Raw genomic sequence first — 25,080 nt, 5'->3', positions numbered from 1 at the left:
GCTTGGCAGGTTAAGCGTCTGACTTTGGCTCAGGTCATGATCTCACAGTTTGGGGGATTTGAATCCCATGTCGGGCCCTATGCTGACAGCTCGGAGCCTGGAGCCTGCTTCGGATCCTGTGTCTCCCTCTCTCTCTCTGCCCCTCCCCCGTTCTTGCTCTCTTTCTCTCTCTCAAAAATAAACAAAAAAATTTTTTTGTATATTTTTACACTATCTAAAGGATCAAATGTAAGTATATATGTTCAAAAATATAGCATTTATTAAAAATATTACACTTTAAAAATATTTCAAGAAAACGCTTACTTTATAAATCTGAAACAGCTATACAATACAGTGAATTCCAGTATAAATGGGCAGTATGAATCTAGAAATAAACACCAGAGCAATTTATTGATTTATTTTTAATAAACTTTTCATATCTCTTTATTTTATCTTATTTTATTTTATTGAGAGTGCGAACGGGGGAGAGGGGTAGAGAGAGAAAGACAGAAATAGAGAATCCTAAGCACTTTCCACACTCAGCGCAAAGCCCAACACAGGGCTCGATCCCACAACCCTAGGATCATGACCTGAGACGGACACTCAGTTGAAACAACCAGGCACGCCTAAAACCCAGAGTAATTTAGATGAGAAGATTAGTCTCCAACAACTCCTTAGTAATTTCCTTTTCAAACAGTACAATGACTAAAAGGCTGAGAACAAGAGAGGTGTAGGAAATCCACAACCTGGGATCCAGCCCTTTGATATTCAAGAAGTGAATGTCTGAAATGGCAATAATCACGTATGCTACGTTCAGATGCATATATAGCATTAGATTTAGGTATATAAATGACATAAGAAAAAAGGGCTCACTGATTCAGCCCTGTAGACATTAGGAATATAAATTTTGAACTATAGCAAACAAGACAAAACATCTTAAAATAGAAAACTTTTTAATGATATTAATCAATTACATTGCATATCAAGTAGGAATATCTTGAATTGTCTATAAATAACTACATATCATTTTTAAAGAAAAATTTTATGAGGGTATTTGGATTACAGAATATAAATTTTCTATGACAAGAAGAGATTTAGACCCCAAATGCCTAGAACAGTCTCTGGCATGGAACGATTAATAATACACTTATAAGTTAATGCATTTGTCTTTAGGGTAACTTCTGAGTAAAAGATAGATGCCAGGAAGGAAATGTTTCGTAAGAACACAGCTCTGAATTCAAAGACTGGACAAGTTGAGTTATATGCATCTCTATTTTCAAGAAATAGTTTGTTTATACTGTTTTCCAAATTTACTTGGTAAATTCCTAATCTTGCAGATTTGGAAGTTTCACTAACATATGTTGTGCTTGGTCTTTTGATAACGGATTCGATTTTCTGTCTTCTAATTCTTTGTTTAGAAGACTATCCAGTTAGAAAACAATTCTTCTTAAGGAGAGCTACACCACTGGTAAGAAAGAGTCTAAACATGGCACTGGACTTGTAACATTTTAAACCAATGGTGTATTTGCAAAAGAAGCAAAAAACCCACCACAATGACCACAGCCTCACTCTGGTAAGAATTCTGATCATTTAACTAAAAAACTCTTCATATGGCAAGGATTTACTAAAGTAAAGCTATTTTGCTGAATCTTCCTGCTACAGCTAAATCTCTCCCTAAATGCCTTCTTTGCTGCCACCGAATGCTCAATTTGCGGAAAATGAATTACATGGCTTTTTCACTCCCCCCTCCCCAAAAAAATAAATATCAAAATAAGTGAATTGATAAGACACGTAAAGCACAGAAATCTTTCAGGACAATTAGCATAGTAACAGTCTCACCAAAATTTAAACCTAGAAATTTAGAACAAGTACCAGAACAAGAAATATTCTTGCACGTGTCAAAAATTAAATTTCTGGGGCGCCTGGGTGGCGCAGTCGGTTAAGCGTCTGACTTCAGCCAGGTCACGATCTCGCGGTCCGGGAGTTCGAGCCCCGCGTCGGGCTCTGGGCTGATGGCTCAGAGCCTGGAGCCTATTTCCGATTCTGTGTCTCCCTCTCTCTCTGCCCCTCCCCCGTTCATGCTCTGTCTCTCTCTGTCCCAAAAATAAATAAACGTTGAAAAAAAATTAAAAAAAAAAAAATTAAATTTCTGACCATGTTCTTTTTTTTTTTTTCTAGAATCACCTATAATGTTCCAAATCAAATCAGGAGGAAAAATTTAGGTCCAGGATGAAACCAGACATACTTCTCTAAAACAGTGTTCACACTCGACAAAAAGCAAATAGTAAAGTTTGCTGGGCCTGGCAGTCACACAAATGTTCGTTTCAGGACTACAGGCCTCCTTGGGCACACAAGCGACTTGTCTGTTCACACTCAGATTGGTGGGAGGTCAGTGGTTTCACTTCAGTTTCTTGTGGAACATGGGCCATTGCTCTTGGTCTTTTAAAAATCAAACGAAATTGGGGCGCCTGGTGGCTCAGTCAGTTAAGCATCCGACTTCAGCTTAGGTCATGATCTCATGGTCCGTGGGTTTGAGCCCCGCATTGGGCTTTGTGCTGACAACTCGGAGCCTGGAATCTGCTCGGAGTTCTGGGTCTCCCTCGTTCTCTGCCCCTCCCCCACTCACACTCTGTCTCTCAAAAATAAATAAATATTTAAAAATCTAAAAAATAAAAAGCAAATGAAATACCGTGAGATCCATATTTTCCTTTAGACTGCAGGTGCTTGACACTTTTCCTCCACTTTACAAATTTTCGATTTACACAGCTAACAGTACTTTTATAATTAGTAAATAAAATTTTGAAAAAGTAATAAAAAACAATCTCTTACATTTGGAGTTCCTCATTTTATAGTAAGAATCAAAATAGTTTTCTCCTTGACGAATTTAAATACCTCAAAGGCATATTTGTGAAAAAAGCAAAAACAAGAGCTCTTGAGATAATCTCACATTGTAATAAAAGAAAAATCATTCAGAAGAAGAAATCAGTTATCGACTTACCCCAAATGTTCAGAATTAATGGATACATATGTTCCTGGATTATTTTTAGAAACTCTTTCTACAACTAAAGCCCACACTAACTTCCTCAACCAATTAAATTCTGTGACTATCATCGCACATGGGCTGCCACACAGAAGTTCCATAACTTAGTTGAGAGTGGTTGAATGGGGAAAGGGTAGGATGAGGATTAAACAATTGAAATGTGACATTAAGTTTCACAAGGATAAATGTATGATTCTAAGCTGTTCTGAGATTTAGTAATAATCAATGAAGATATTCTTTCATTTATTAAAAAAATCTCTTGCACCTGGGTGGCTCAGTTGGTTAGGCGACAGACTCTGGGTCTCAGCTTGGGTCATAATCTCACAGTTCGTGGGTTCAAGCCCCACGTCAGGCTCTGCACTGCCGGTGCGGAGCCTGCCTGGGATTCTCTCTCTCTCTCTCTTTCTCTCTCTCTCTGTTCCTACCTTGCTTGTACTCTCTCTCTCTAAATAAACAAACTTAAAAAACATTAAAAAAAAAATCTCTCTGCATGTATTTATACAATGTGAGGCTTGAAAACCTTCCATTTTTATTTTATTTTTACGTTTATTTTTGAGAGAGCGCAAAAGGGGGAGGGACAGAGAAAGGGGGACACAGAATTAGAAGCGGGCTCTGCGCTGACATCAGCAAGCCAGATGTGGGGCTCAAACTCACAAGATGTGAGATCATGACCTGAGCCGAAGTCAGATGCTCAACTGACTGAACCACCTAGGCATTCCTGAAAAAACCTTCCATATTCCTTATCGCAAAGCTTAGTTTACAATTAATTTTATTAAAGGCCACTTTTTGCACTTCTAGTTCGGAAAAAAATCAAGTACAGATCTTATTTTTTTTTAATTACATATTCAATTTATGGGATAGATAATACATGCGTGATTAAGATCTCTAAAATTATTAAATACATATATAATACACAACACACACAAATTGTAAGAAAAACACATAATGGTTTTGCTTAAAATTAGCTTCAAATACCTCGACTTCCAAACTTTAAAAGCAGTAATATAAAAACACTACAAAATAACTGAATTATACTTGTGTCTACATAATAAGAGCTGCATTAAGGCTATCACATCTGTGTCTTCTCTATTCTTTTCATTGATGGTACTGAGAAAAATAAGAGCAAAAAGAAAGAAAATAAGAGCATGAAAACCAGTTACTACGAGAAGTGTGGTGTGTATTTTATCTTCCTTCTCATTACTTGGGTTACACTGTCCTAAAGAAATAGGAAGGAGTCTCCAAGTGGCAAAAACTATAGAAAAGCTGAGACAGTGAGGGTAAAAACTGAGGCAAGTGAATAGAGACCATGGAGGGAAAATTCAAATGGACTTAAAATCAAGCATGTAGACATGTAAAGAGACATCCAAAAGCAGTGTTTCAAACACGCAATTTAAAAAGCTGAGATGGGGCGCCTGGGTGGCTTGGTCGGTTAAGCGTCTGACTTCGGCTCAGGTCATGATCTCACGGTTTGTGAGTTCAAGCCCCGCGTCAGGCTCTGTGCTGACAGCTCAGAGCCTGGAGCCTGTTTCAGATTCTGTGTCTCCCTCTCTCTCTGCCCCTCCCGTGCTCATGCTCTGTCTCTCTCTGTCTCAAAAATAAATAAACGTTAAAAAAAAAAAATTAAAAAAAAAAAATAAATAAAAAGCTGAGATGAAGCTAAATACATAAATCGAGGAACAGTTAAGTTCTCGTAAGAAACTACAGGCAGAGGGGCACCTGGGTGGCTCAGTCGGTTAAGCATCTGACTCTTGATTTGGGCTTAGGCCTTAACCTCATGGTTTGTGGGATCGAGACCCGCACAGAGCTCCTCAAGGTCCACACTGACAGTGTGGAGCCTGCTTGGGATTTTCTCTCTCTCTCTCTCTCTCTCTCTCTCTCTCTCTCTCTTTGCCCTTCCCCCACTCATACGCTCTCTCACTCTCAAAATAAATGAACTTAAAAAAAAAAAAAGAAACTACAGGTGGAATATTAAAAGGAAGAGATAAAAAGAATACTCTCATCTCAACAAAACCGGGAGTTCTCCAATGAAGGATTAGGTTGAGTTCATAGATCTACAACTTGTATAGATAAATGATAGGAACAAAACAATTGGGCATTAAAAGTCAGAAAGATACAGAAATTAGAAATTAGGTATGAGGAAGACCCATGTTATCACTAACTGCAACCTATTCTTGGCTCAAAAGCCACATTTTACAGGGGGTTTATGTTTACTTCTAGCTATCCTGAATCCCATTTCAGACCATTAAACGCCGCTTTTTCTTTCTCACTGCCTCTTCTTCCTGTCATTCACTCTCATGGAACAAGATTTTTATATTCAAATTGCCAGGCACTTAACCATGTCCGAGTTCCAGGAGGTTTACTCACAGATTTCAAATTCAGATGGACAAGCGGTTACAAAAAGGAATCTGCACCCCTCCCTTCCTCAACCCCATTTCTGTCCTGTGACTGCTGCTACTAGAGCATAAGTTGTATGAGGCCGAGATCACCATGAATGTTTAATACCTTCACCTTTTACAGTATCAGAATGCCTCTCTAAGTGTTGACCATGAGGGAGAAGCGTGTGCACGCACACACACACCAAAAACCAAACAAACATGATCCCACCCATTTCTAATGAGTACATGACTGTACTTACTTTGGGATAATCCAATTCGAAGAATGTCTCCAAGTTGTTGATTAGGTTAGGATCTACTCCTTTCAAAGGTTTCAGAAGAGACACACCTGGGAGCTTGCTATATGGCTGTTTGTCCGTTGCCTTCTTGTTGAGGTGTAATCGGCTGAAAAGCAAATAATATATACATTATTTCTGGAGAACACAATAGTGCTATATAAAGTATGCGTCAAGCTATCAAGAAACTACTAAGTTAAATTTTTTTTTAATTGACATCTTTTTAAAGGGTTATCTGAAAATGAAGGAAAGTAATCAGGTAAGCATCCAGTTTAGGAAAACCAGATCTAAGCAGAATGAATGTTCCAATGGAGGCTGGAGCTTAAGAGTGTTGTTTATTGCTGTACTCACAGTGCTTAGAGAACTATGCTTGGCAAAGAGTAGGCATTCAATAAATACATGGTGAAGAAATGAATTATAGTGTTAGCCTACACATTAACTGCCCTTCCTCCCAAAGAGCCATCAAAAGAGACCAAAAACTATAAAAACTGTAGGGGGCGGGGGGAGGGAAATCCCTATCTTCCCCAGAAAAATAGAGAAGTGTAACCAGAAAAATCTGAGATATTTCTATAGTAAGCAGTCCACATAACACATGATGGAAAGAAGCACTAGGCTACCAGCAGGGCAAGCAAGAAAATGGGATAACTAGCAGCACTCCCAATATTCACAAGCTCAGAATGGCTGGGATGGAACAGAGGGAATTTCAAATCTCAATAATGAGAAAAATGTCTGGTAATGACACTGGAAGATACACCATTGCCACCAATTCACAGATAAGTTGGCCAAGGTTCTCAGTGCTGGCCCATCCCATGGCTCTTGAGGAGGGAAGCCATGCCAATTAAAGAGAGAATTTGCCCCAGTTAATGTTCACGGTGTCACAACAAAGAGAAGAGATGCCTTTCAGCAGAGTGATGATGTTTCTAAAGGAGGTCACCAAAGTCTTCCTCCCTCCTTCTCATAAGCACGTCTCTAAGCACTCAACAGTAATTACAGGTTAGAACAATCAGGGGGCCACGTGCAAGGTATTTTAAGACACACGTTCTGGGGCGCCTGGGTGGCGCAGTCGGTTAAGCGTCCGACTTCAGCCAGGTCACGATCTCGCGGTCCAGGAGTTCGAGCCCCGCGTCGGGCTCTGGGCTGATGGCTCAGAGCCTGGAGCCTGTTTCCGATTCTGTGTCTCCCTCTCTCTCTGCCCCTCCCCCGTTCATGCTCTGTCTCTGTCTGTCCCAAAGGTGAACGAACGTTGAAAAAAAAAAAAAAATTAAAAAAAAAAAAAAAGACACACGTTCTTCCACATTTTAACATCTCCGAAATCAATGGCATCTTATGATTGGTAGCAGCCAGATGGCAGTCCTAAATTAATAGCATGAAACCCAACCAATGAAACCTTCTAGAAGATCAAGAAAACACAAGCATCCTGGATTTGATGAAATACGCAATTAATCTATGAATGACTTCGGGCTCACTCTCAGCTAATTAAAGACAGGGATGTGCCACAGTGAACATCTAATGTTTCAGATAAAGCCATTAAAGATTTTACAGAAAGAAAACAGGTTACCTACAATGGAAAAAAATTTAAACCAACAAAAGATTTCTTAAAGAACAAGGTGATACCAATTTATGCTCCACAGTCCCCCAATGCTGGATAATAATGGGGCACCATTTCCAGCAGTGCTGCTCAGTATGGTCAGTGAATAAAGTGGCTTTTTACTGGTCTGTGATGAGAAGAAATTGAGAGAAGCATTTAGAAATGTTTATAGCACTTTGACCTTTCCATGCCATCCAAGCACATGATCAGTATGTATGTATGTATATGTATGTATTTATGTATGTATGTAGTTAGTAGCCTCCCAAAACAGGGCTTGAACTGACAACCCTGAGATCACGGCCTGAGAAGCGATCAAGAGACAGACAGTCAACTGACTGAGCTAGCCAGGCGCCCCCAGTATTTATTTTTATTATAGTTTACCAGAGTATTAGTCCATGCCAGACTGGAAAAATTTTAAAGAGCTGATCCTTTGCCATAGATAGTTTGGAAAATATTCATCTACCAAGTTCATTGAGAGGTTGGACAGAGGTAAAACCATAATCTAAAATTTATATAACCACAAAAATGACCACTATTCCATATCTAACAAAATGGCAGATTAGATGTCTGAGGAAACCCAGCCAATAGAGAACATATAGACTGCTGGAGACAAAAAAAAACTTATATATTTAATTGACTGAACCAGTTGTATCCACATGGTTCAAATCACTGAAGATATTAAAATATTCACGTAAAAGAAGTCTCCCTGTCGCCCCTGTCCCCCATCTGCCACGTTCTTACCACCACATTCTCAGCAATATTAGTTTCTTGTTCATCTTTCCAGACTTTTAAAAAATGCATATACAAGCCAACACACATGCACACAGGTGCGCGCGCGCACACACACACACACACACTCTTACAGAATGGTTATAATATTTGATACTACTGCACTCAAAGCATGTTTTTAAACACATGACTGAACTGTTAAGAAAATAAGGGAAACCTCTCAGGTCAGAAATGAGGAGAAATCTCTGAGTGAGTGAGGGTTGGATGCTTTTGCCCCAGGGCCACCTGTTAGTCCCAGGTGATCTAGAGATGGAGACAAGCCTGAGGTAAGAATGATGGGAACTCTGTTCTGACAACCTTGTATAATATGGAATCCCTGAAAGGCAAAGTAGAAAAATGCTGGCCCACAGAGGGAAGATGCGGATGTTGCCTTCTTGGATCCACCCCTCAAAGAAGGAAAGTCTTCCAGGAGAACACCTGACCACACAGGTTTGGAACCTGTAACGCAAACTACCTGTGTTGCTGAACAAAACCCAAAAGAAAGATTGAGAGAGACCATCATATATATAAAGACAACATGCAATGTCTAGAAATAAAAATATGATTGTTGGCATAAAAACTCAATAGATAGGTAAAACAGAAGACTGCACATACAGTTTAAGAGAGGACTGGACAAACGGAATCTAGATTTGAAGAAATTATCCAGAATGTGGCACAGAGAGAATGAGAAGCAAAAACACTGAAATCATGGAACAGTTTGAGACACGGAGGATAAAATAAGGTGGACTAAAATCCCAGAAATTTTTTATTCTCTTCCCACTGCAAGATCATTCAAGTGCTATTAAGCTTATCAAAACACGCACAAGGTCATGACCAATTCAGAGAAACCCAGCCCACTATCTCATTGCATTTAGCAAGTCTTTAGATTAAGAACAAGGATAACTTAAACAGTGTTAAATAGTCTAGTACTGATCCTATTTCCCCCACCCCTTCTCCTTCATTAAGATATTTTGGTTTAAACACTAACAGAGATATACCTCCTATCCTTTGAAGAGCTTTTCGTATCAAGAATGCAGTATTTTAGGGGCGCCTGGGTGGCGCAGTCGGTTGAGCGTCCGACTTCAGCCAGGTCACGATCTCGCGGTCCGTGAGTTCGAGCCCCACGTCGGGCTCTGGGCTGATGGCTCAGAGCCTGGAGCCTGTTTCCCATTCTGTGTCTCCCTCTCTCTCTGCCCCTCCCCCGTTCATGCTCTGTCTCTCTCTCTGTCCCAAAAATAAATAAACGTTGAAAAAAAAAAAAAAAAAAAAAGAATGCAGTATTTTATCAGACTCATTCTGACTCACCAAACAACAATGAAGTCCTCTCCAGGTTTATGATGAAGACAACTGGTAAATACTAGATCTGAAATTTCTACTCAAAAATAACTCGAACTCCCAACTATATCACAGGACCTTTAAAAAAAGGTCTTTTGTGTTTTCCCCCACAACCATCTCTCCTCCCTCCATCCCCCAATATTTTCTTTCCATATCCCACTGAGTCCTCTTGTGGAGCATACCCTAGGATACAAGAATCCTACTTTGGAGAATACAGTTTCAATTTATGTAACACAACTGACAAAGCCCCTTGTTACAAATTGCTTGAAATGTTTAGCAAAAACAATAAAAGAATATCCATGAAGTCACACACAAAATCACAGAGCACTATGATGAGCACACAGTGGTGCTCTACAACTACTTAGCATCCCCTTACCAAATAATCCCTTTTTTAAATTTAATTTTATTTTTTTTATTTAAAAAAAATTCTTTTTAATGTTTATTTATTTTTGAGACAGAGAGAGACAGAGCATGAATAGGGGAGGGTCAGAGAGAGGGAGACACAGAATCCGAAACAGGCTCCAGGCTCTGAGCTGTCAGCACAGAGCCCAACGCGGGGCTCGAACTCACAGACTGCGAGATCATGACCTGAGCTGAAGTTGGCCGCCCAACCGACTGAGCCACCCAGGCGCCCCTAATCCCTTTTTTTAAACAATCATTTTTGAACCCCAAATGTAGACTAGGCATTATCCTGTGTGCTGGAGATACAGTGATGGACAGGTAAATTCCCTACTGTCAAGAAGCTGCAGTCTAATGGGGGAATTGCACATGTACAGAAGTTCTTCTTCATATAAAACTCTTACGGTCAACCAAGCTATGTCCTAAAGCAAGAAATCTATTAACTTTGCCTGCCACACAGAGAAATGATGCTGGCGGGTGCCTTGGCCTTGGCCAGTGTATTGTAAACCAATCTGTAGCTTTCAAAACATGATCAACAGCCAATTTGCCTGGAGTCTCAAAAGTGGCCCAAGTGGTAGAGTCTTCCAAGTGGGGTGGCTCTGACAGGGTCTACAAGGTTTCCTGGTTTCAAACCAGTTTTTACTTTGGTATCTCGGGGCAGGGTTTCTGTATCACTTAGAATTGAACTTGAGCCTACTGCATCCACACATTGCACAGGATCAATCACGGGTATGCATTTCCACCTGTGGCCTGGAGCAGGTGACCTGCCTCTGTCAGGATCCTTTGCACAGTTCTTTCTCACTTTCAGGTTCTACACTGGGAATCCAGTTCTACCTTCCCATCATGCATTTTGTTTGCGACCTTGTCCTTCTTTTAGAGGGTGGAGGAGAGTACTTTTTATTGATGCATGATACACATACAGTGAAGTCACATATAAATAAGTACACAGCTCAATGAATTTTCTCAGAGCGAAACACCCATGTAACCAGTACCCAGATCAGGAAACAGGATTACCAGAACCCCAGAAGGCTTTGCATGTCCCCATCTACTAACTACCTTCCCCCTCAAGGGTAACCACTGTCCTCACTTCCAACACCATAGGCTAATTTTGCCAGTATTAAAATGTTATCTAAATGGAATCCCATAGGATGTAATCATTTGTGTCTGGCCTCTTTGACTTCATATGTTTGTGAGATTCATCCTTGTTGTTACATTTAGTTATAGTTCATGCATTTTCATTACAGCATGTATTCCTTATATTAACATACCACACTTTATTTAGCTACTTTCCGTTGATGGGCATTTGGGTTATTTCCAATTTGGGGCTAATACAGCCTTGTCTCTGTCCTTACAAAAGTATCAAAAAACTTGACCTAAACCCCACCCCACCCCCCACACTTAAACTTTTGGGCAAGATGAAGAAACAGGGACCCAATTTGCTTGCCCACCTGAAACAACTTTTTAAAAATCAGACAAAATCAGGGTGCCTGGGTGGCTCAGTCGGTTAAGCCTCCAACTCTTTTTTTTTCAACGTTTATTTATTTTTGGGACAGAGAGAGACAGAGCATGAACGGGGGAGGGGCAGAGAGAGAGGGAGACACAGAATCGGAAACAGGCTCCAGGCTCTGAGCCATCAGCCCAGAGCCCGACGCGGGGCTCGAACTCACGGACCGCGAGATCGTGACCTGGCTGAAGTCGGACGCTTAACCGACTGCGCCACCCAGGCGCCCCTAAGCCTCCGACTCTTAATTTTGGCTCAGTTCAAGATCTCACAGTCATGAGATAAGTCCTATGTTGGGCTCTGCACTGAGCATGGAGCCTGCTTGGAATTCGCTCCCTCCCTCCCTTGCCTCTGTCTCTCTCTCTGTCCCTCCCCTACTTTTTCTCTCAAAATAAATAAATAAGCATAAAAAATCAGAAAAAAATATAGGAAACAATGGTTTTTAACATACTAGACATCAGGTAAAGAAGCTTAGTGACTCCTGCAACAGGGAAAACAAAGAAGCTAAGCCCTCCAACTGCTCCAGCTACTGCTATGATACGATTTCCAGACCAGGAGACCAGCGTTTCTCAGTATTTGTATACATAATGCCCACAGGTGAAAATCACAACTTCATGGACTGGTTGCAGAGCCTAAGAATCTGTATTTTTATAAGCATCCAAATGATTCTGATGCAGGCCAGCAGTGAACCACACTGCTGTAGACTATAAATTCTCCAGGCTCCGGCAAAATAAGGATAAACAACAGTATGTTCTCAAGTTTAAAAAACATTGACTAGATAAGAATAAAGAAATATATATACAGAGCTCAGAAGGTCAGGTTAGTCTAGAGAGAGAAATATGGAGCCATCCAGAGTTTGTTGACTACATAAGCTCTCCCGGGTAAAGCATGCCATTAGCAGGTGGCCACAAATCAATGTAACTGACATAGAGCCAATAATACATGCAGGAGACCAGGAGGGAGTAAGCCAAGACGCAGAAAGGCAGGAAGAAAGGATTTATTAAAGACGGCTTTATTTGGCTGTTTTCTTTCTGAAAGGGTTCAAGGAAGAGCAACATTGAATGCAGCTGAGAGGTGAAGGCAAGAACTGAAATGTCCACCTCACTGTGTGGATCTGCTGCCTCTGGAGCACTGTGCATGGGGAGGGGGGAGCATGGAATGAAAAGGAAGCAAAGGAATGAAGCAAAGGAATGGATGCAAAGGAATGAAAAGTGCAATGTGGTAACGGAATAAACACTAATTTCTCATGAAACCTGACAGTGAGTAAAAGGGCAAGAGTAACTACATGGAAAAAGGTTTTTCAGTTTAATTTGGGGGAAAATATTTTTAAATACTTGAGTATACAGAGTGAGGGGAAGAGCTAGTCAAAGGTAAAGACAGAGAAAATGGCATAGCACGGCAGGCTCCACAGTGTGGAGCAGGAGTGAAGAAAAGCTGACAAGACGGAAGGCAGGATAGTGAAGATTTAGAAGAGATTCCGCCAGTAATGGGTGACCTAGGCTAAATAAAGAAACAAGGCAGTGCCAGAGAGCACTGAAGGCTTAGCTGAGATCTGAGACCATGAATGTGTAGTAGTACTAACCCACATGGCTGTGAGATTACCCTCTGCAGGATTTTGAAAGTTGAGAAGCTATAAATTATGAGATGGGTTCAGGATAACAAGGCAGACTGATAGGAGGGAAGGCAAGGGGCAAGATGATGAAGTGATGAACTTGAGTTCTGGCTACATGGAGGATTCAATGAAACCAAGAGATAACAGGTGAGGGCCACAACTGTGGGTGAACAGCCTAGGGCACCTGTTCTCAACCTTAACTGCACATGAAAATCACCTGGGGAGTTAAAAAAAATCCTGATGCCCAGACCAGTTAGATCAGAATGTCTAGGGCTGAGACCTAGCAAGCAGTACTTAAAAAAAAAAAAAAAAAAAAAAAAAAGTTTATTTATTTATTTTTGAGAGAGAGAGAGAGAGAGAGAGAGAGAGAGAGAGAGAGAGAGAGAGAGAGAGAGAGAGAAGGAGTCCCAAGCTGGCTCTACACTGTCAGCACAGAGCCCAAGGCAGGGCTTGATCCCATGAGCCGTGAGATCATGACCTGAACCGAAATTTAGAGTGAGAGGCTTAACTGACTGTAATTTTTTTTTTTTTTAGGCCTCCCCTGGTGCAGTCAAAGCTGAGAACCATGGACCTAGGAAGACTAGATTTCCTGTAAGGAGAGACGAAAGCTCAGGAAAATCAGGAAGATCAGCAGCTAGTTACAGGATGGGCTGAAAACAAGTAGCCCACGAAGTAGCTCAAACAGTGTGAGAATGGGGAAGAGCTGCAGGAAAGCAGTAGGGGCTCTCTCCACACGAGTCTCAATGTTGCCAGTTATCAGAAGCAAGATTCACAGCAACTGAAGAAATTCCCATACTAACACTCTATCCTTGCAGATTACTTCCGGGGTTATTTTTAGGTTATCCACAGCCCTACAGACAGCATACTGGTTTAAGAGCCTGGGGTGGAGGAGGTTCTCCTGGATTTCTATACCAGCTTCACAGATAATTAGCTGAGTAATCCTTGGGTAAATCACTTCTTTATCTCAAATTTTTTAAAAGTGTGTATAATTAATTAGTACGTACCTCAAAGTAGTTGTAAGAAACAGAGGCAATTAAGCCACAAGTAAACATTCAATGATAGCTAATATTGATCATTTTTTAAAGCTGCTAATTTTAAGGACGTTTTCCACCAAATGTAACTTCTCTGAATTACCATAGTTCTAGTAGGAGATTTAGAGATGACAAACATTGATGAGGCTTATACACCAGAATGGAAGAACTGGAAATTCACATATTTAAAGATTCTTTGATAGGTACTTAAATATTAAGCTATTACGTTGGGTTTAAAAATTTTTTTTATTTTTTAAAGGCTTTTATTTTTAACTAGTCTCTACACCCAATGTGGGGCTCGAACTCACAACCCCAAGATCAAAGATTCGCACACTCCACCGACCGAGAGTGCCAGCCAGGCACCCCTATAAGGCGCTTTTTTAAAACATAAAACAACTCTGGTGTATTAAAGATTAAAGGGGGAAAAAGGGATCATCAAAATTCCCAAATCACGGTTAAAAGAGACAGTCAAAACATGGCATAAAACACATTTAATACAAAGTTTAAATGGTATGCAGTTCTTAGGCTAAAATTATATCCCAAGTTAAAATTACACCCAATATTTAGGAACAAATCTGAAGTTCTGCGGAGATCATCCAAAAGTGTAAAGGCAATGCAAGTAAGGAACATTAACACCAATTATCCCCTGAAGTGGCCTCATCTCTTCCTTTAAACCATTAGATGGGTTCTCAGTGGGTCAGAGGCACTGCATCAGTCCTGGCTTCTCTGAATTCCTCTACCCTCAGAGCCTGACTCAAAATGTGGGATTCTGCTGCCACAGAACCCTTCACTTGGCTCTCTCTGCTAGAGGGAGAGCTGGCTACGCTCAGAGTGGAGCAGGGAAGGCCAGACACCATGAGCAAAGGAACCCCCCAGTGACTATGTAATCCAAGCACACTGCCTCCTAGAATGGAGACATTTTGAGGGAGTCCAGAAGAGACTGTTCTGTAGACTATTAAATCACCACTCCCGGCGCAGTCCCCAGAGCAAACACTGCAAGGCAGCCTTCTAAGCACTCCAGTCCAGGCCAGAGGGAGGCCCCTCCACACAGCCCTGAACACCTGGAAAGCCCTCAGTCAGTGGCAGCGTGTCCCAGGCCATAATTTGGGATTTTAATAATAATCTTAGTTCTTTATGGAAACAGAACCACCCCTCCTAATATATATGTCCATCTGAGTTTCAGAAATTTGATTTTATTACATTTTCAGGAACACACTGGGTTACAAAAGGGAATGGACCTCCTCTATGTCCGGTCAATGGTTTTGACTGGTTTCATGTTTAAAGAATAAAATCATCCTGGAACGTGACTGAGCCATTTTGGGGAGACAGAAAGCACGGGAAAACTTCAATGTGTCATTTTCCTGAGGAATTACTTCTAAATTAAATGTTCAGTCAGGAGCTGGAGTCACCCTCTGTCACAAAAGTCGCATTCATGTAATTAAGGCACGTCACTCTCAAGGGCAGGGAGGAGGAGGTGCTCATGGCCAGCTGCTGCAGGGCTGTACCTGCCAGCAGCGGGACAAGGGACAGAACACAGGGCACAGGAGTATGGGTACACGGGCTGGGCTGCTTCCTCAGAGTAAGTCAAGTCCAAAAAGTCGTGAGGGGTGAATCACAGTCAAAAGAGAGAGGCCTTCAGGTCCTGCCCTCCATTGTGAGCTAGAAGGACATCTATTCACAGAACACTTCAAAGATCTCCAAGTGACTATAAGAAATATTCAGGGTTTCTGGTGGACTTTATAACAGCTTTACCTCAATGAATCCTAACTGCCGCTCTGCAGAAGGGTTTTCAACCTCTAAGCTGATGGGATGGCCTTATTTTATCTTGGATGATTTGTGTTTCCTAACAGCTCATCTCTAAAACTGTTACTCTTTTTTGCCATTTTGGCTTATTGTTTGAGCCTTCTAATCTTTTTTTTAACGTTTATTTATTTTTGAGACAGAGAGAGACAGAGCATGAACGGGGGAGGGTCAGAGAGAGGGAGACACAGAACCTGAAACAGGCTCCAGGCTCTGAGCTGGCATCACAGAGCCCGACTCGGGGCTCAAACTCACGGACCTGAGCCGAAGTCGGCCGCTTAACTGACTGAGCCACCCAGGCGCCCCAAGCCTTCTAATCTTTTAATTCCCCTCCCTGCTTTCCCTTTCTCATAAATTTTTTTATTTAATAGTGCGTACCACTTAAAAAAATGTTTGTTTATTTGGGGCAGGGGGAGAAGGAGAATCCCAAGCAGGTTCCACACTGTCGGCACAGAACCCAAGGCGGGGCTCAATCTCACAAACTGCGAATTGCAAGATCATGACCTGAGCCGAGATCAAGAGTTGAGCCACCCAGGCGCCCCTAGTGTGTACCACTTTAAATGGCTTATTTTACAGTTTCATACTCTGATTGCATTTTGAGCAGGAGGGAAGCCTGGTATGAAGGGACACTCCCTGGAGAGAGGGCAGGCTCTGCTCTTCCCCTTCAGTCGGCTGGTAGCAGCCTCTGCAGCAACCTTAATGCAGAGAACTACACCTCCCAGAAGTGAAGCAGAGAACTACACCTCCCAGAAGTGAAGCAAGAATCTCACAAAAGGCTTCGAAGTAAGGATTCCTCAAGGGCAAAGTTCACCTTGCTTAACAGCCCCCCACCCCCACCCCAACAGCGCTTTTTTTTTTTAAATGTTTTTATTTATTTTTGAGACAGAGACAGAGCATGAGCAGGGGAGGGGCAGAGAGATGGGGAGACACAGAATCCGAAGCGGGCTCCAGGCTCTGAGCTGTCAGCACAGAGCCGTCGCGGTGCTCGAACTCAAGAGCTGTGAGATCATGACCTGAGCCGAAGTCGGACGCTCAACCGACTGAGCCACCCAGGCGCCCCCAACAGCGCTTTTTTTAATAGTTCTGCTGGGTGGCTCGGTTGAACCGATTTATCTGACTCTCGGAATTCATCTCCTCTGTTCCATGCCACCAAGCCTGTTAATATTTCATGTAAAATTAGGCTGACTGCTATATCAGCAGGTCCCCTACTTCACATAGTCCATGCCTGCAATTTCCAATGATTAAAGGCTTCTGTTGTTGTTACTTCTGCCTGTGCCCTGGAAGGCTGTTACTGTGTGTTTATGATCACTAGGTGTCATGACTAACGTTACTTCTAGATACCACTTAACTTTTAAAAAATTGCACTGCATCAAAATGGGCTTCTTCAGCAACACAAAGCACACCTTCTGGTGCAACCTGAACTCTGCAGACAGAAGATTCCCCAGAGGACACAAAATAACCAGTAGTGAGTTAGATTTATGGGAAAACACAAACTATTTCCACTGGACAGTAGACTTTTTTTTTTTTTTTTTTCAACGTTTATTTATTTTTGGGACAGAGAGAGACAGAGCATGAACGGGGGAGGGGCAGAGAGAGAGGGAGACACAGAATCGGAAACAGGCTCCAGGCTCTGAGCCATCAGCCCAGAGCCCGACGCGGGGCTCGAACTCCTGGACCGCGAGATCGTGACCTGGCTGAAGTCGGACGCTTAACCGACTGCGCCACCCAGACGCCCCTGGACAGTAGACTTTAATTACATACTAGAGAATACGAAAAATTCCATTACCACTGAAAACAAATAAGATCTTTATTAATTTTACCATTCCCTCCCCCCAAAAAACCCCAACTCACTAATCCTTTGGTGACAAGTTAGCCCTAGTGTATGGGAGATGGACAGGGCATGGTATTTTGCTAATAACAACTAAGTAACACAGGCACCCAACAGACTATGAGCCCAGCACACAGTGCTCAAAAACACAGGAGACCCTCAAATATAGCATCCACTCAAGCTGTTTTCAAATCAAAACTGTCTCAATGGTCTTCCAGAAAATTCCCTAAAGCAGAATGTGATGTTTAAATTAAACTGTTCTGTTTATAAAATAAAATTCTGTGGATGGAGGAAAAGTGGGGGACACTTAATGATCTGCATGTCAACCAACTCAGGAAAGCACTGGGTTCGGCATCCCCTGAAGGCCAGATCTAAGGGTAAAGATTATTTATGACAAGACAGGCATTCCCATAGGAAAACCTTGGGGAGGAGACTCAGATCTGTAAGTAAACATGTTATTAATAGAGTCTTGTTTCTATTTTAATGTGCAATTAATTAGAAATAGGGAAATAAAGATTCCGTTTGGTCCAATACATTTCATCAGAGTCCATGGCCACTGAAAGCATCCCCAAATCTGACCATCTACCTCAGATCACAATGGCCAAATGATACTGAACTAATGAATGTAAATCCACCATCACTACTGGAAAAAATTCAAAGATGATTCATTCAACCAGCAATAATTGAGTGCCTAGTACACACTGGAGACGGAACAGTAAATAAGACACTATCCCTACCCTCAAAAGCTTACAATCTAATTGGGAAAAGAGACAACTGAACACACATTTACAATTTAGATGGGTAAAATCTAGGTACTAAAGAAGGATAGAAGGGGGGCGCCTAACCCAGTAAAAAGCTAAAGTCTAAATAGACTTGAATGAGTAGAAGTTAGTTAAACAAAAAAGGAGGGGAAAAAAAGGAGCATAAGGAAGGAGAATTCTAAAGAAAACACATTGCATAATCAGGGGAATGTCAGTAATTCAATGTTGCTGAAGAAACAAGTACAGGGCTCAGCTCCTAAAGAACTATGCATGTCTTGTTAAAGAGCCTGAATTTTAACGTGAAGGCAATAGGGAATCATAGTAAAATTTTAAGCACATGATCTAAGATTAGTGCTCCAGGAGGATAAGGCAACAGTAAGAAAAGTAAAGTAAAAAGGGAGCAAGGCTGTTGGAAGCGATACCAGTGAATAGAGATAGTTACAATAATCTAGAATAGAGATAAGGGGTACTGCACTAATCACGTAGGAAGAGGGAGGGTTGATGAATCAACAGAACCATCACTGAATATTAACACTGAATTACAATGGTCATTTTGCTTTTTAAAGCTATCACACTATAGTCCAATTTGGTATCTTCCCAGGCTCAGGCTAAAGGGGCACCCAAAGTGGTCCTGGCAGCAATGACCCTACCTGATCAACATGTGGCCAAAGTCCAAGTGTATCTCAGAACTGAACCCAAACAAGAAGCTCTCAATTCACATTCCACTAAGGCTCAGAACGCCAACGTATTAATGAATTTAAGGCAAAGGCCATACTATCTAAAAATAACATTTAAAGTGCTAAAATTTACATTAAAAACAATTCGTTTCTGACAGGTGGTTTACCACAGACATCCTGATACAATGAGTATTTAAATTCCAATCAAAAACTACGCAGCAGGTATAGAAGTCGTTGTGCTAAATAGGTTAGAAAAAAGTAGAATGAACTGGAAGGAAACCTCCAGGGAAAAGACCTCTGCTTTACTAGAGGGCAGTTAATATTTACAGATACAAGGAGTATTTCTACACTAGCCTGGCACCTCCAGTCAATTAAACGATAAAGCCTAGCACTAATCATTAGGACATTACATACAGAGGACAAAAAAAAAAAAAAAAGATAATCCAAGCAGAGGGAAAATGGGAGTGCGGGGGGAGAGAAGAGAAAAAGAAGGGAGATAGAGGAAAAAAGGCAAGGTGCCTCGCTCAGATACCCTTATCATCCAGCAATATGGCTCCCAAGGGCTAAAAAGAGAAGAAAATGGCTGCTTCCAGACTTTTTAAAGGATTTCACCGCAGCCCCCAAGCTATCAAACCACATTAGATCTCAAAAAAGGAAAAACTCATAAAGGTCACCTAGGGAAAAAAAAAAGTCTTGGGAATAAGAGCCCTGAATTTCAGTGCTCTAATCTGAATTTTATCTTGAGCATTATAGGCAGTAATCCCGGAAACGTGTGCCATCTAGAATATATCATGAAATGACTAAGTATCAGTTCAATATTAAAACTGGAAAAGAGCAAAGCAGTAGTATACTGATAGAGATACCAGTGAACAGAGATCATTTTGAAATATTAAAAAGAATGGCTCTCTAGTTTACAAATTATCTCAATTATGTTAAATTGCAGGCTTATAAGAATTGTAAGACATCTGTGAAATCTTAACAAATAATCTGAGCAAGAATTGCTCACTGTATTAATCACACTGATCTCTATTTTTTGTTGTTGTTTATTTACCCTTTTTTTAGTAATCTTACACCCAATGTGGGGTTTGAACTCACGGCCCTCACATCAAGAATCACAGGCTCTACGGACTAAGCCAGCCTGAGCTCCATTTTTTTTAATACTTGGCTCTGTCTCTAAGAAGACACAATTCAATAGAACACTGAATCTAAATTAACTAGATACCATTGCACATTGTATTTGATTTAAAAAAAGAAACAGTTGGTTTTTTAAAAGTTTTATAGCTTTTCTCAGCCATTTTCCTATAGTATCTGTATGACTTAAATGTTTTTGACAATTAGGTGTCCATGATTAATCTCTTTAATGTGACAACCAGAGCCATATAAGTTTTTGAAATAGGATCCATTTCCATCAGTTGCTAGCACACAAATTTTATAAATTTTTTTTTTTTACATTTATTTATTTTTGAGAGACAGAGAGAGACAGAGTGTGAGCAGGGGAGGGGCAGAGAGAGAGGGAGACACAGAATGAGAAGCAGGTTCCAGGCTTTGAGCTGTCAGCACAGAGCTCAATGCAGGGCTCAAACCCACGAACCGTGGGATCATGACCTGAGCTGAAGTCGGACGCACAACCGACTGAGCCACCCAGGCGCCCCAATGAGCACACACATTTTAGAAAAGTCTCAATATCTGCTTATTTTAATATGTATACTTTACCTTGTTTCAAAAAGGATTCTAGAGGACACAGAACATGCATTCAGAAAACATATTATTCAATAAAATACAGAATATTAGGACATCTTAACCAAAATATTGTTGCCAGTGTTCTTTAGCTTTCCTTGTCAAAATGTTGATAATTAAGTTTGCAATTTTACTAAGTACAGTAGAAAAAGGGGTAGAGGAACAAACCTTAGTGCTCAGCTTGAAAACAATTCAAACCAGGAAGTATCCTTATTACAATAAGAAAGGGATCAAATCAAATCAGTAAGCAATTCTGAAGGTGGCACCAGAAGAAAGAATTTAGCAAAAAAAAAAAAAAAGGGGGGGGGGGGAGGTAAGATTTAATTTATACAGAAATTAAACTGTTGCCTGGGTGGCTCAGTCGGTTAAGCATCTGGATTAAGATTCTGGATTTTGACTCAGATGATGATCTCAGTTTGTGAATTTGAGCCCCACTTCTGGCTCTGCTCTGACAGCATGGAGCCTGCTTGGGATTCTCTCTCTCTCTCAAAATTAATAAATAAACTTAAAAAAAAAAGAACTGTTAAAAAAAAAAAGAAATTAAGCTGTTGACTATTTGCTCTATGTTGAGTTACTCATTTCAAAAAGGTATTCTTAAGATTCCTTTAATGAATGAACTATTCATTATAATGTTATAAACTAATTGCATTTTTTTCATTCTATTTTCAGGATCCTGTTACTGGAAGTCACAAAGGTAACTATGTAGGGCATGAGAAAATAAATACAAAGCCTCTCTATGGTATTTTAATGAAGCTAAATGCACTAACTTAAAGTATTTAAAGAAAACTTTACTGTGTATCATTAAGCACAAAATAAATAACTTACAACAATTGTAGAGTTGTCTCAAGTCTGACACCATGGGTTACTTGGAATATTAAGCTACATTTCTCATGTTTGTTTTAATTAAAAAAGTGTGATTTTATCATTATGTATATATTATAGAGGGAAGGGGATATATCATACTCCTATCTTGAAAGAAGTCAATTTTCTCTAAATTGAGCTGCAAATTTAATACTTCCAATTAAAAATAATATTTTAATCATTCCAATTGAAAAACAAGGTTACTTAGGGCTTGGGAAAAAATCTTAAAGTATATCTTTAAGTAAAAATGCATAAAATCCAATAAGGTTTGCAAAAGAATAAGGGGCTTTCCTCACCAGTAATGAGGTAATAAAACTTCATTAATTAAAACAGTGGAGGGGTGCCTGGCTGGCTCAGCGAGTGGAGCATTTCACTCTCGATCTTGGGGCTGTGAGTTCGAGCCCCTCACTGGGTGTAGAGATTACTTAAAAATTAAAATTAAAAAAAATCTTAAAAAAATAGCGGATACTAGTACAAGAACAGATCGATGAAACAGCACTGGGAATCTTGAAACATGCAAGAATACAGAAGAATTTTAGTCTATAATAAAGATAGTATTTCAAAACTGTGGTATAATCAAATAATAATTCAATTAGTGATTTTGGGACAAGTGGCTAAATATTTAGGTGAACCTAAAATTAAGTCTCTAGATCTCATCATATCACAAAGTAAAATAATGAGTACATTACATGACAAAATGTAAAAAAAAAAAGGAAAGAATTCAAATTACTAAAAGACAGATATTAACCATATAATAATTGGAGGAATAGCTATAAAATTACACAAGTCAGAAACATTAAAAAAAGAAAAAAAAGGGGGCGCCTGGGTGGCGCAGTCGGTTAAGCGTCCGACTTCAGCCAGGTCACGATCTCGCGGTCCGTGGGTTCGAGCCCCGCGTCAGGCTCTGGGCTGATGGCTCAGAGCCTGGAGCCTGTTTCCGATTCTGTGTCTCCCTCTCTCTCTGCCCCTCCCCCGTTCATGCTCTGTCTCTCTCTGTCCCAAAAATAAATAAACGTTGAAAAAAAAAAAAAGAAAAAAAAGGCCTTGACAATCCAAAACACAGGTGCACATACTTTCCTCCACGTTAAACGTATGTACAAAGTTGAAAGACAAAAAAAAAAAAAAAAAAAGCTGGGGGAAAAAAATGCAACCTATCACAGAAAAACAATCTTCGTATCAAAACGATTAATACAGCAATAGATTGCAGCACAAAGGATTATGAGTATGTAATTTACAACTAAATGTAACTAGCATATCAATATATGAAAAATGTTCAATAGAACTAGTAATTAAAGGAATGAAAATAAAAAACAGAAAACAGTGAGGAGCACGATAAAATGTAAGGGGGAAATGAGGATCAACATACAATGTTACCAGGACTCCGAATAGATACAACCTTCCTATAGGGCAATATGTAGCAAAGTTTAAAATGTGCTCCTGGCCCAATAATTCCTTTCAGGAACCTAAACTAAGGAAATCCTCTCAAAGGTGTACACATATGAATTCATCACAGGGTTGTTTGTAATGTTGATAATCGGAAACCTAAATGCCCATCAATGAATATATATTAATACCTCATAAACGAAAATGCCATAAATCTATTTAAAAGGATGCAGAGACGATATTTATTAAAATAGGAAAAAAGTGGTCATGACATTTTACATGGAAACCCCATGTGAGCAGGTTGGGCAAAGCCTGGATGTCCTGTTCTTCAACCTTATTTCCAGCACCTAGAAAAGTGCCTTGTAAAAAAGGAGCTCCCAGAAAGCATTTTACTAAATAGATAAATTTTAAAAGCAGGCTACAGAACAATAATTATAATGTCAATCCCCACCCCCTTCCTTCTTTCTTTCTCTCTCTCTACACACACACACACACACACACACACACACACACACACACACACACACAATTGGAAGGACAGCCACAAAAGGCTGACAAGGTGAAGTTCTGGTGTGTGTAACTTTTCTTTATTCCTCTCTGTACCGTCTAAATTTCTTACATAGTTCGCATTTTTAAAATTTTTATGATTGGAAAATAGTAACAACATTACTTGTTAAGAACTCATATATATTTAAAATGAACTCCAGAAAGTGTTCAGTGACATCAGCTACAAACTACAAAAACTGAGATCAGCAGTATCCAAGTGGCATGTTTTTTTCACCTCCAAATAAATATCTTTGGAGTATGTTTTCTACAATGTACCACCTTTTTCCAGTACCAGGAAATGCCACCCTATCCTGATAAAATGCAAAATTTCCAAAAGGAAAAGCACATTTTTTTCTAGAGTAAAAAGTGGGGTGGGGGTGGGGGGTGAGTAACAAATTTCTTAAAAGTCCTCCCATCTCAGGGTGGCTCAGTAGGTTAAGGATCTGTCTCTTGATTTCAGCTCAGGTCATGATCTCACAGCTCTCGGGATAGAGCCCTGCATCCAGCTCTGCACTGACAGCCCAGAACCTGATTGGGATTCGCTCTCTCCCTCTCTCTCTCTCTCTCTCTGCCCCTCCCCCGCTTGTGCTCTCTCAAAAATAAATAAATAAACATTAAAGAAAAAAGTCTTCCCATCTCCTCTATTGACACACGCCCTCTTCTAGTTGGTGATAAAGATTACTATGTATAATCATGTTTTTTTCAGGCTAAAATGCCAGTGAATCTGTATCAGCAATGTGCTCTCTGTAATTCTTTCCTTTCTTTAGGAAGGCAGATTTCATTTTAAAGACATTTAAACAAGTGAATGTTTATTATTATTCTATCATTATTCATTACTCATTATTCTATCATTATACATCCCACTACCCTATTTTATATCATTCAGACTTTATCACTATGTGAAATAACCCTATTTGAATTATTATCTGCCTCTCCTTTCCAGAATGTAAGCTCTATGAGGACAGGAATGTTGTCCTGCTCACCACTCTGTCCCCAGTGAATGGCATCTAGTAAGGACTCAAGATGTAGTTGTTAAATTAATAATGAAAAAGGTCGGGAGGGGGGAGACAAATTTAAATAAGACTATATGTAAGGAAATGGAAAAAAGGAAAGAAAACTACAATGAAATACACAAGCTGACATGACTCTAGGCTGTAACGTCAGCCCGGAGGTTTGGTGGATATTTTTCAAGGTGGACAGGTGCTCCATACCTATCTAAAGGCATCCAGGAAGAAGAAAAATCCACAGGGAGGTCTCCGGGTAGCTGTGTACAGCTCCCAGAAGAGTGAAAATGATCATCATCATAACAGAAATGTCGTCCAGGTCGAAAAAACAACTACAGCACAACAACACACTATATTTGGCCCAGATGAAAAATCAAACGAAGCCCCAACACAATGAAACCAAGCAAGCAACGTTCCGCCGACACATAGAAAGATCATAGTCTCCTTTCCCCAGGCCGTGCAGTCGCCCGCAGCCCAGCAAACCCCCTCACTCACCACTTTCCCCCCTCAAGGACCCCCGCCCCAGCTGGTCCAAGGTGAGAGGGAATGGAGTAACAGTCTG

At 40.4% G+C, this 25,080-nt stretch overlaps 2 protein-coding genes across 10 annotated transcripts in view; one reads left to right on the top strand and one right to left on the bottom strand.

Annotated features, from left to right (window-relative positions):
• Positions 1-21,554, top strand: part of SUSD1 (sushi domain containing 1) — a 287,713-nt gene extending 266,159 nt beyond the window's left edge. For 2 of the 7 annotated variants that reach the window (XM_047067767.1, XM_047067757.1), the window contains 2 exons: positions 16,326-16,504; positions 21,394-21,554. In XM_047067767.1, the coding sequence (XP_046923723.1) occupies positions 16,326-16,477 (152 nt within the window). In that variant the 3' untranslated portion in view covers positions 16,478-16,504; positions 21,394-21,554. Of the gene's footprint in view, positions 1-1,397; positions 1,553-2,157; positions 2,486-13,424; positions 14,125-16,325; positions 16,505-21,393 lie in introns of those variants that run through there. The other 5 variants (XR_006960106.1, XM_047067871.1, XM_047067858.1 and 2 more) reach the window with 5 other exon arrangements.
• UGCG (UDP-glucose ceramide glucosyltransferase) overlaps positions 1-25,080 on the bottom strand; it is a 97,850-nt gene that overhangs the window by 13,447 nt on the left and 59,323 nt on the right. For all 3 annotated transcript variants that reach the window (XM_047067897.1, XM_047067908.1, XM_047067888.1), the window contains one exon: positions 5,655-5,796. In XM_047067897.1, the coding sequence (XP_046923853.1) occupies positions 5,655-5,796 (142 nt within the window). The remainder of the gene's footprint in view (positions 1-5,654; positions 5,797-25,080) is intronic.

This window comes from Lynx rufus, unplaced genomic scaffold (genome assembly GCF_022079265.1).
Source record: "Lynx rufus isolate CCGP_SWC_20201006 ecotype Redwood Valley unplaced genomic scaffold, mLynRuf1.p SCAF_10, whole genome shotgun sequence".
Classification (NCBI taxonomy): Eukaryota; Metazoa; Chordata; class Mammalia; order Carnivora; family Felidae; genus Lynx; species Lynx rufus.
The sequence above is the reverse complement of the archived record's forward strand: the minus strand, read 5'-3'. Positions and strand labels throughout refer to the sequence as shown.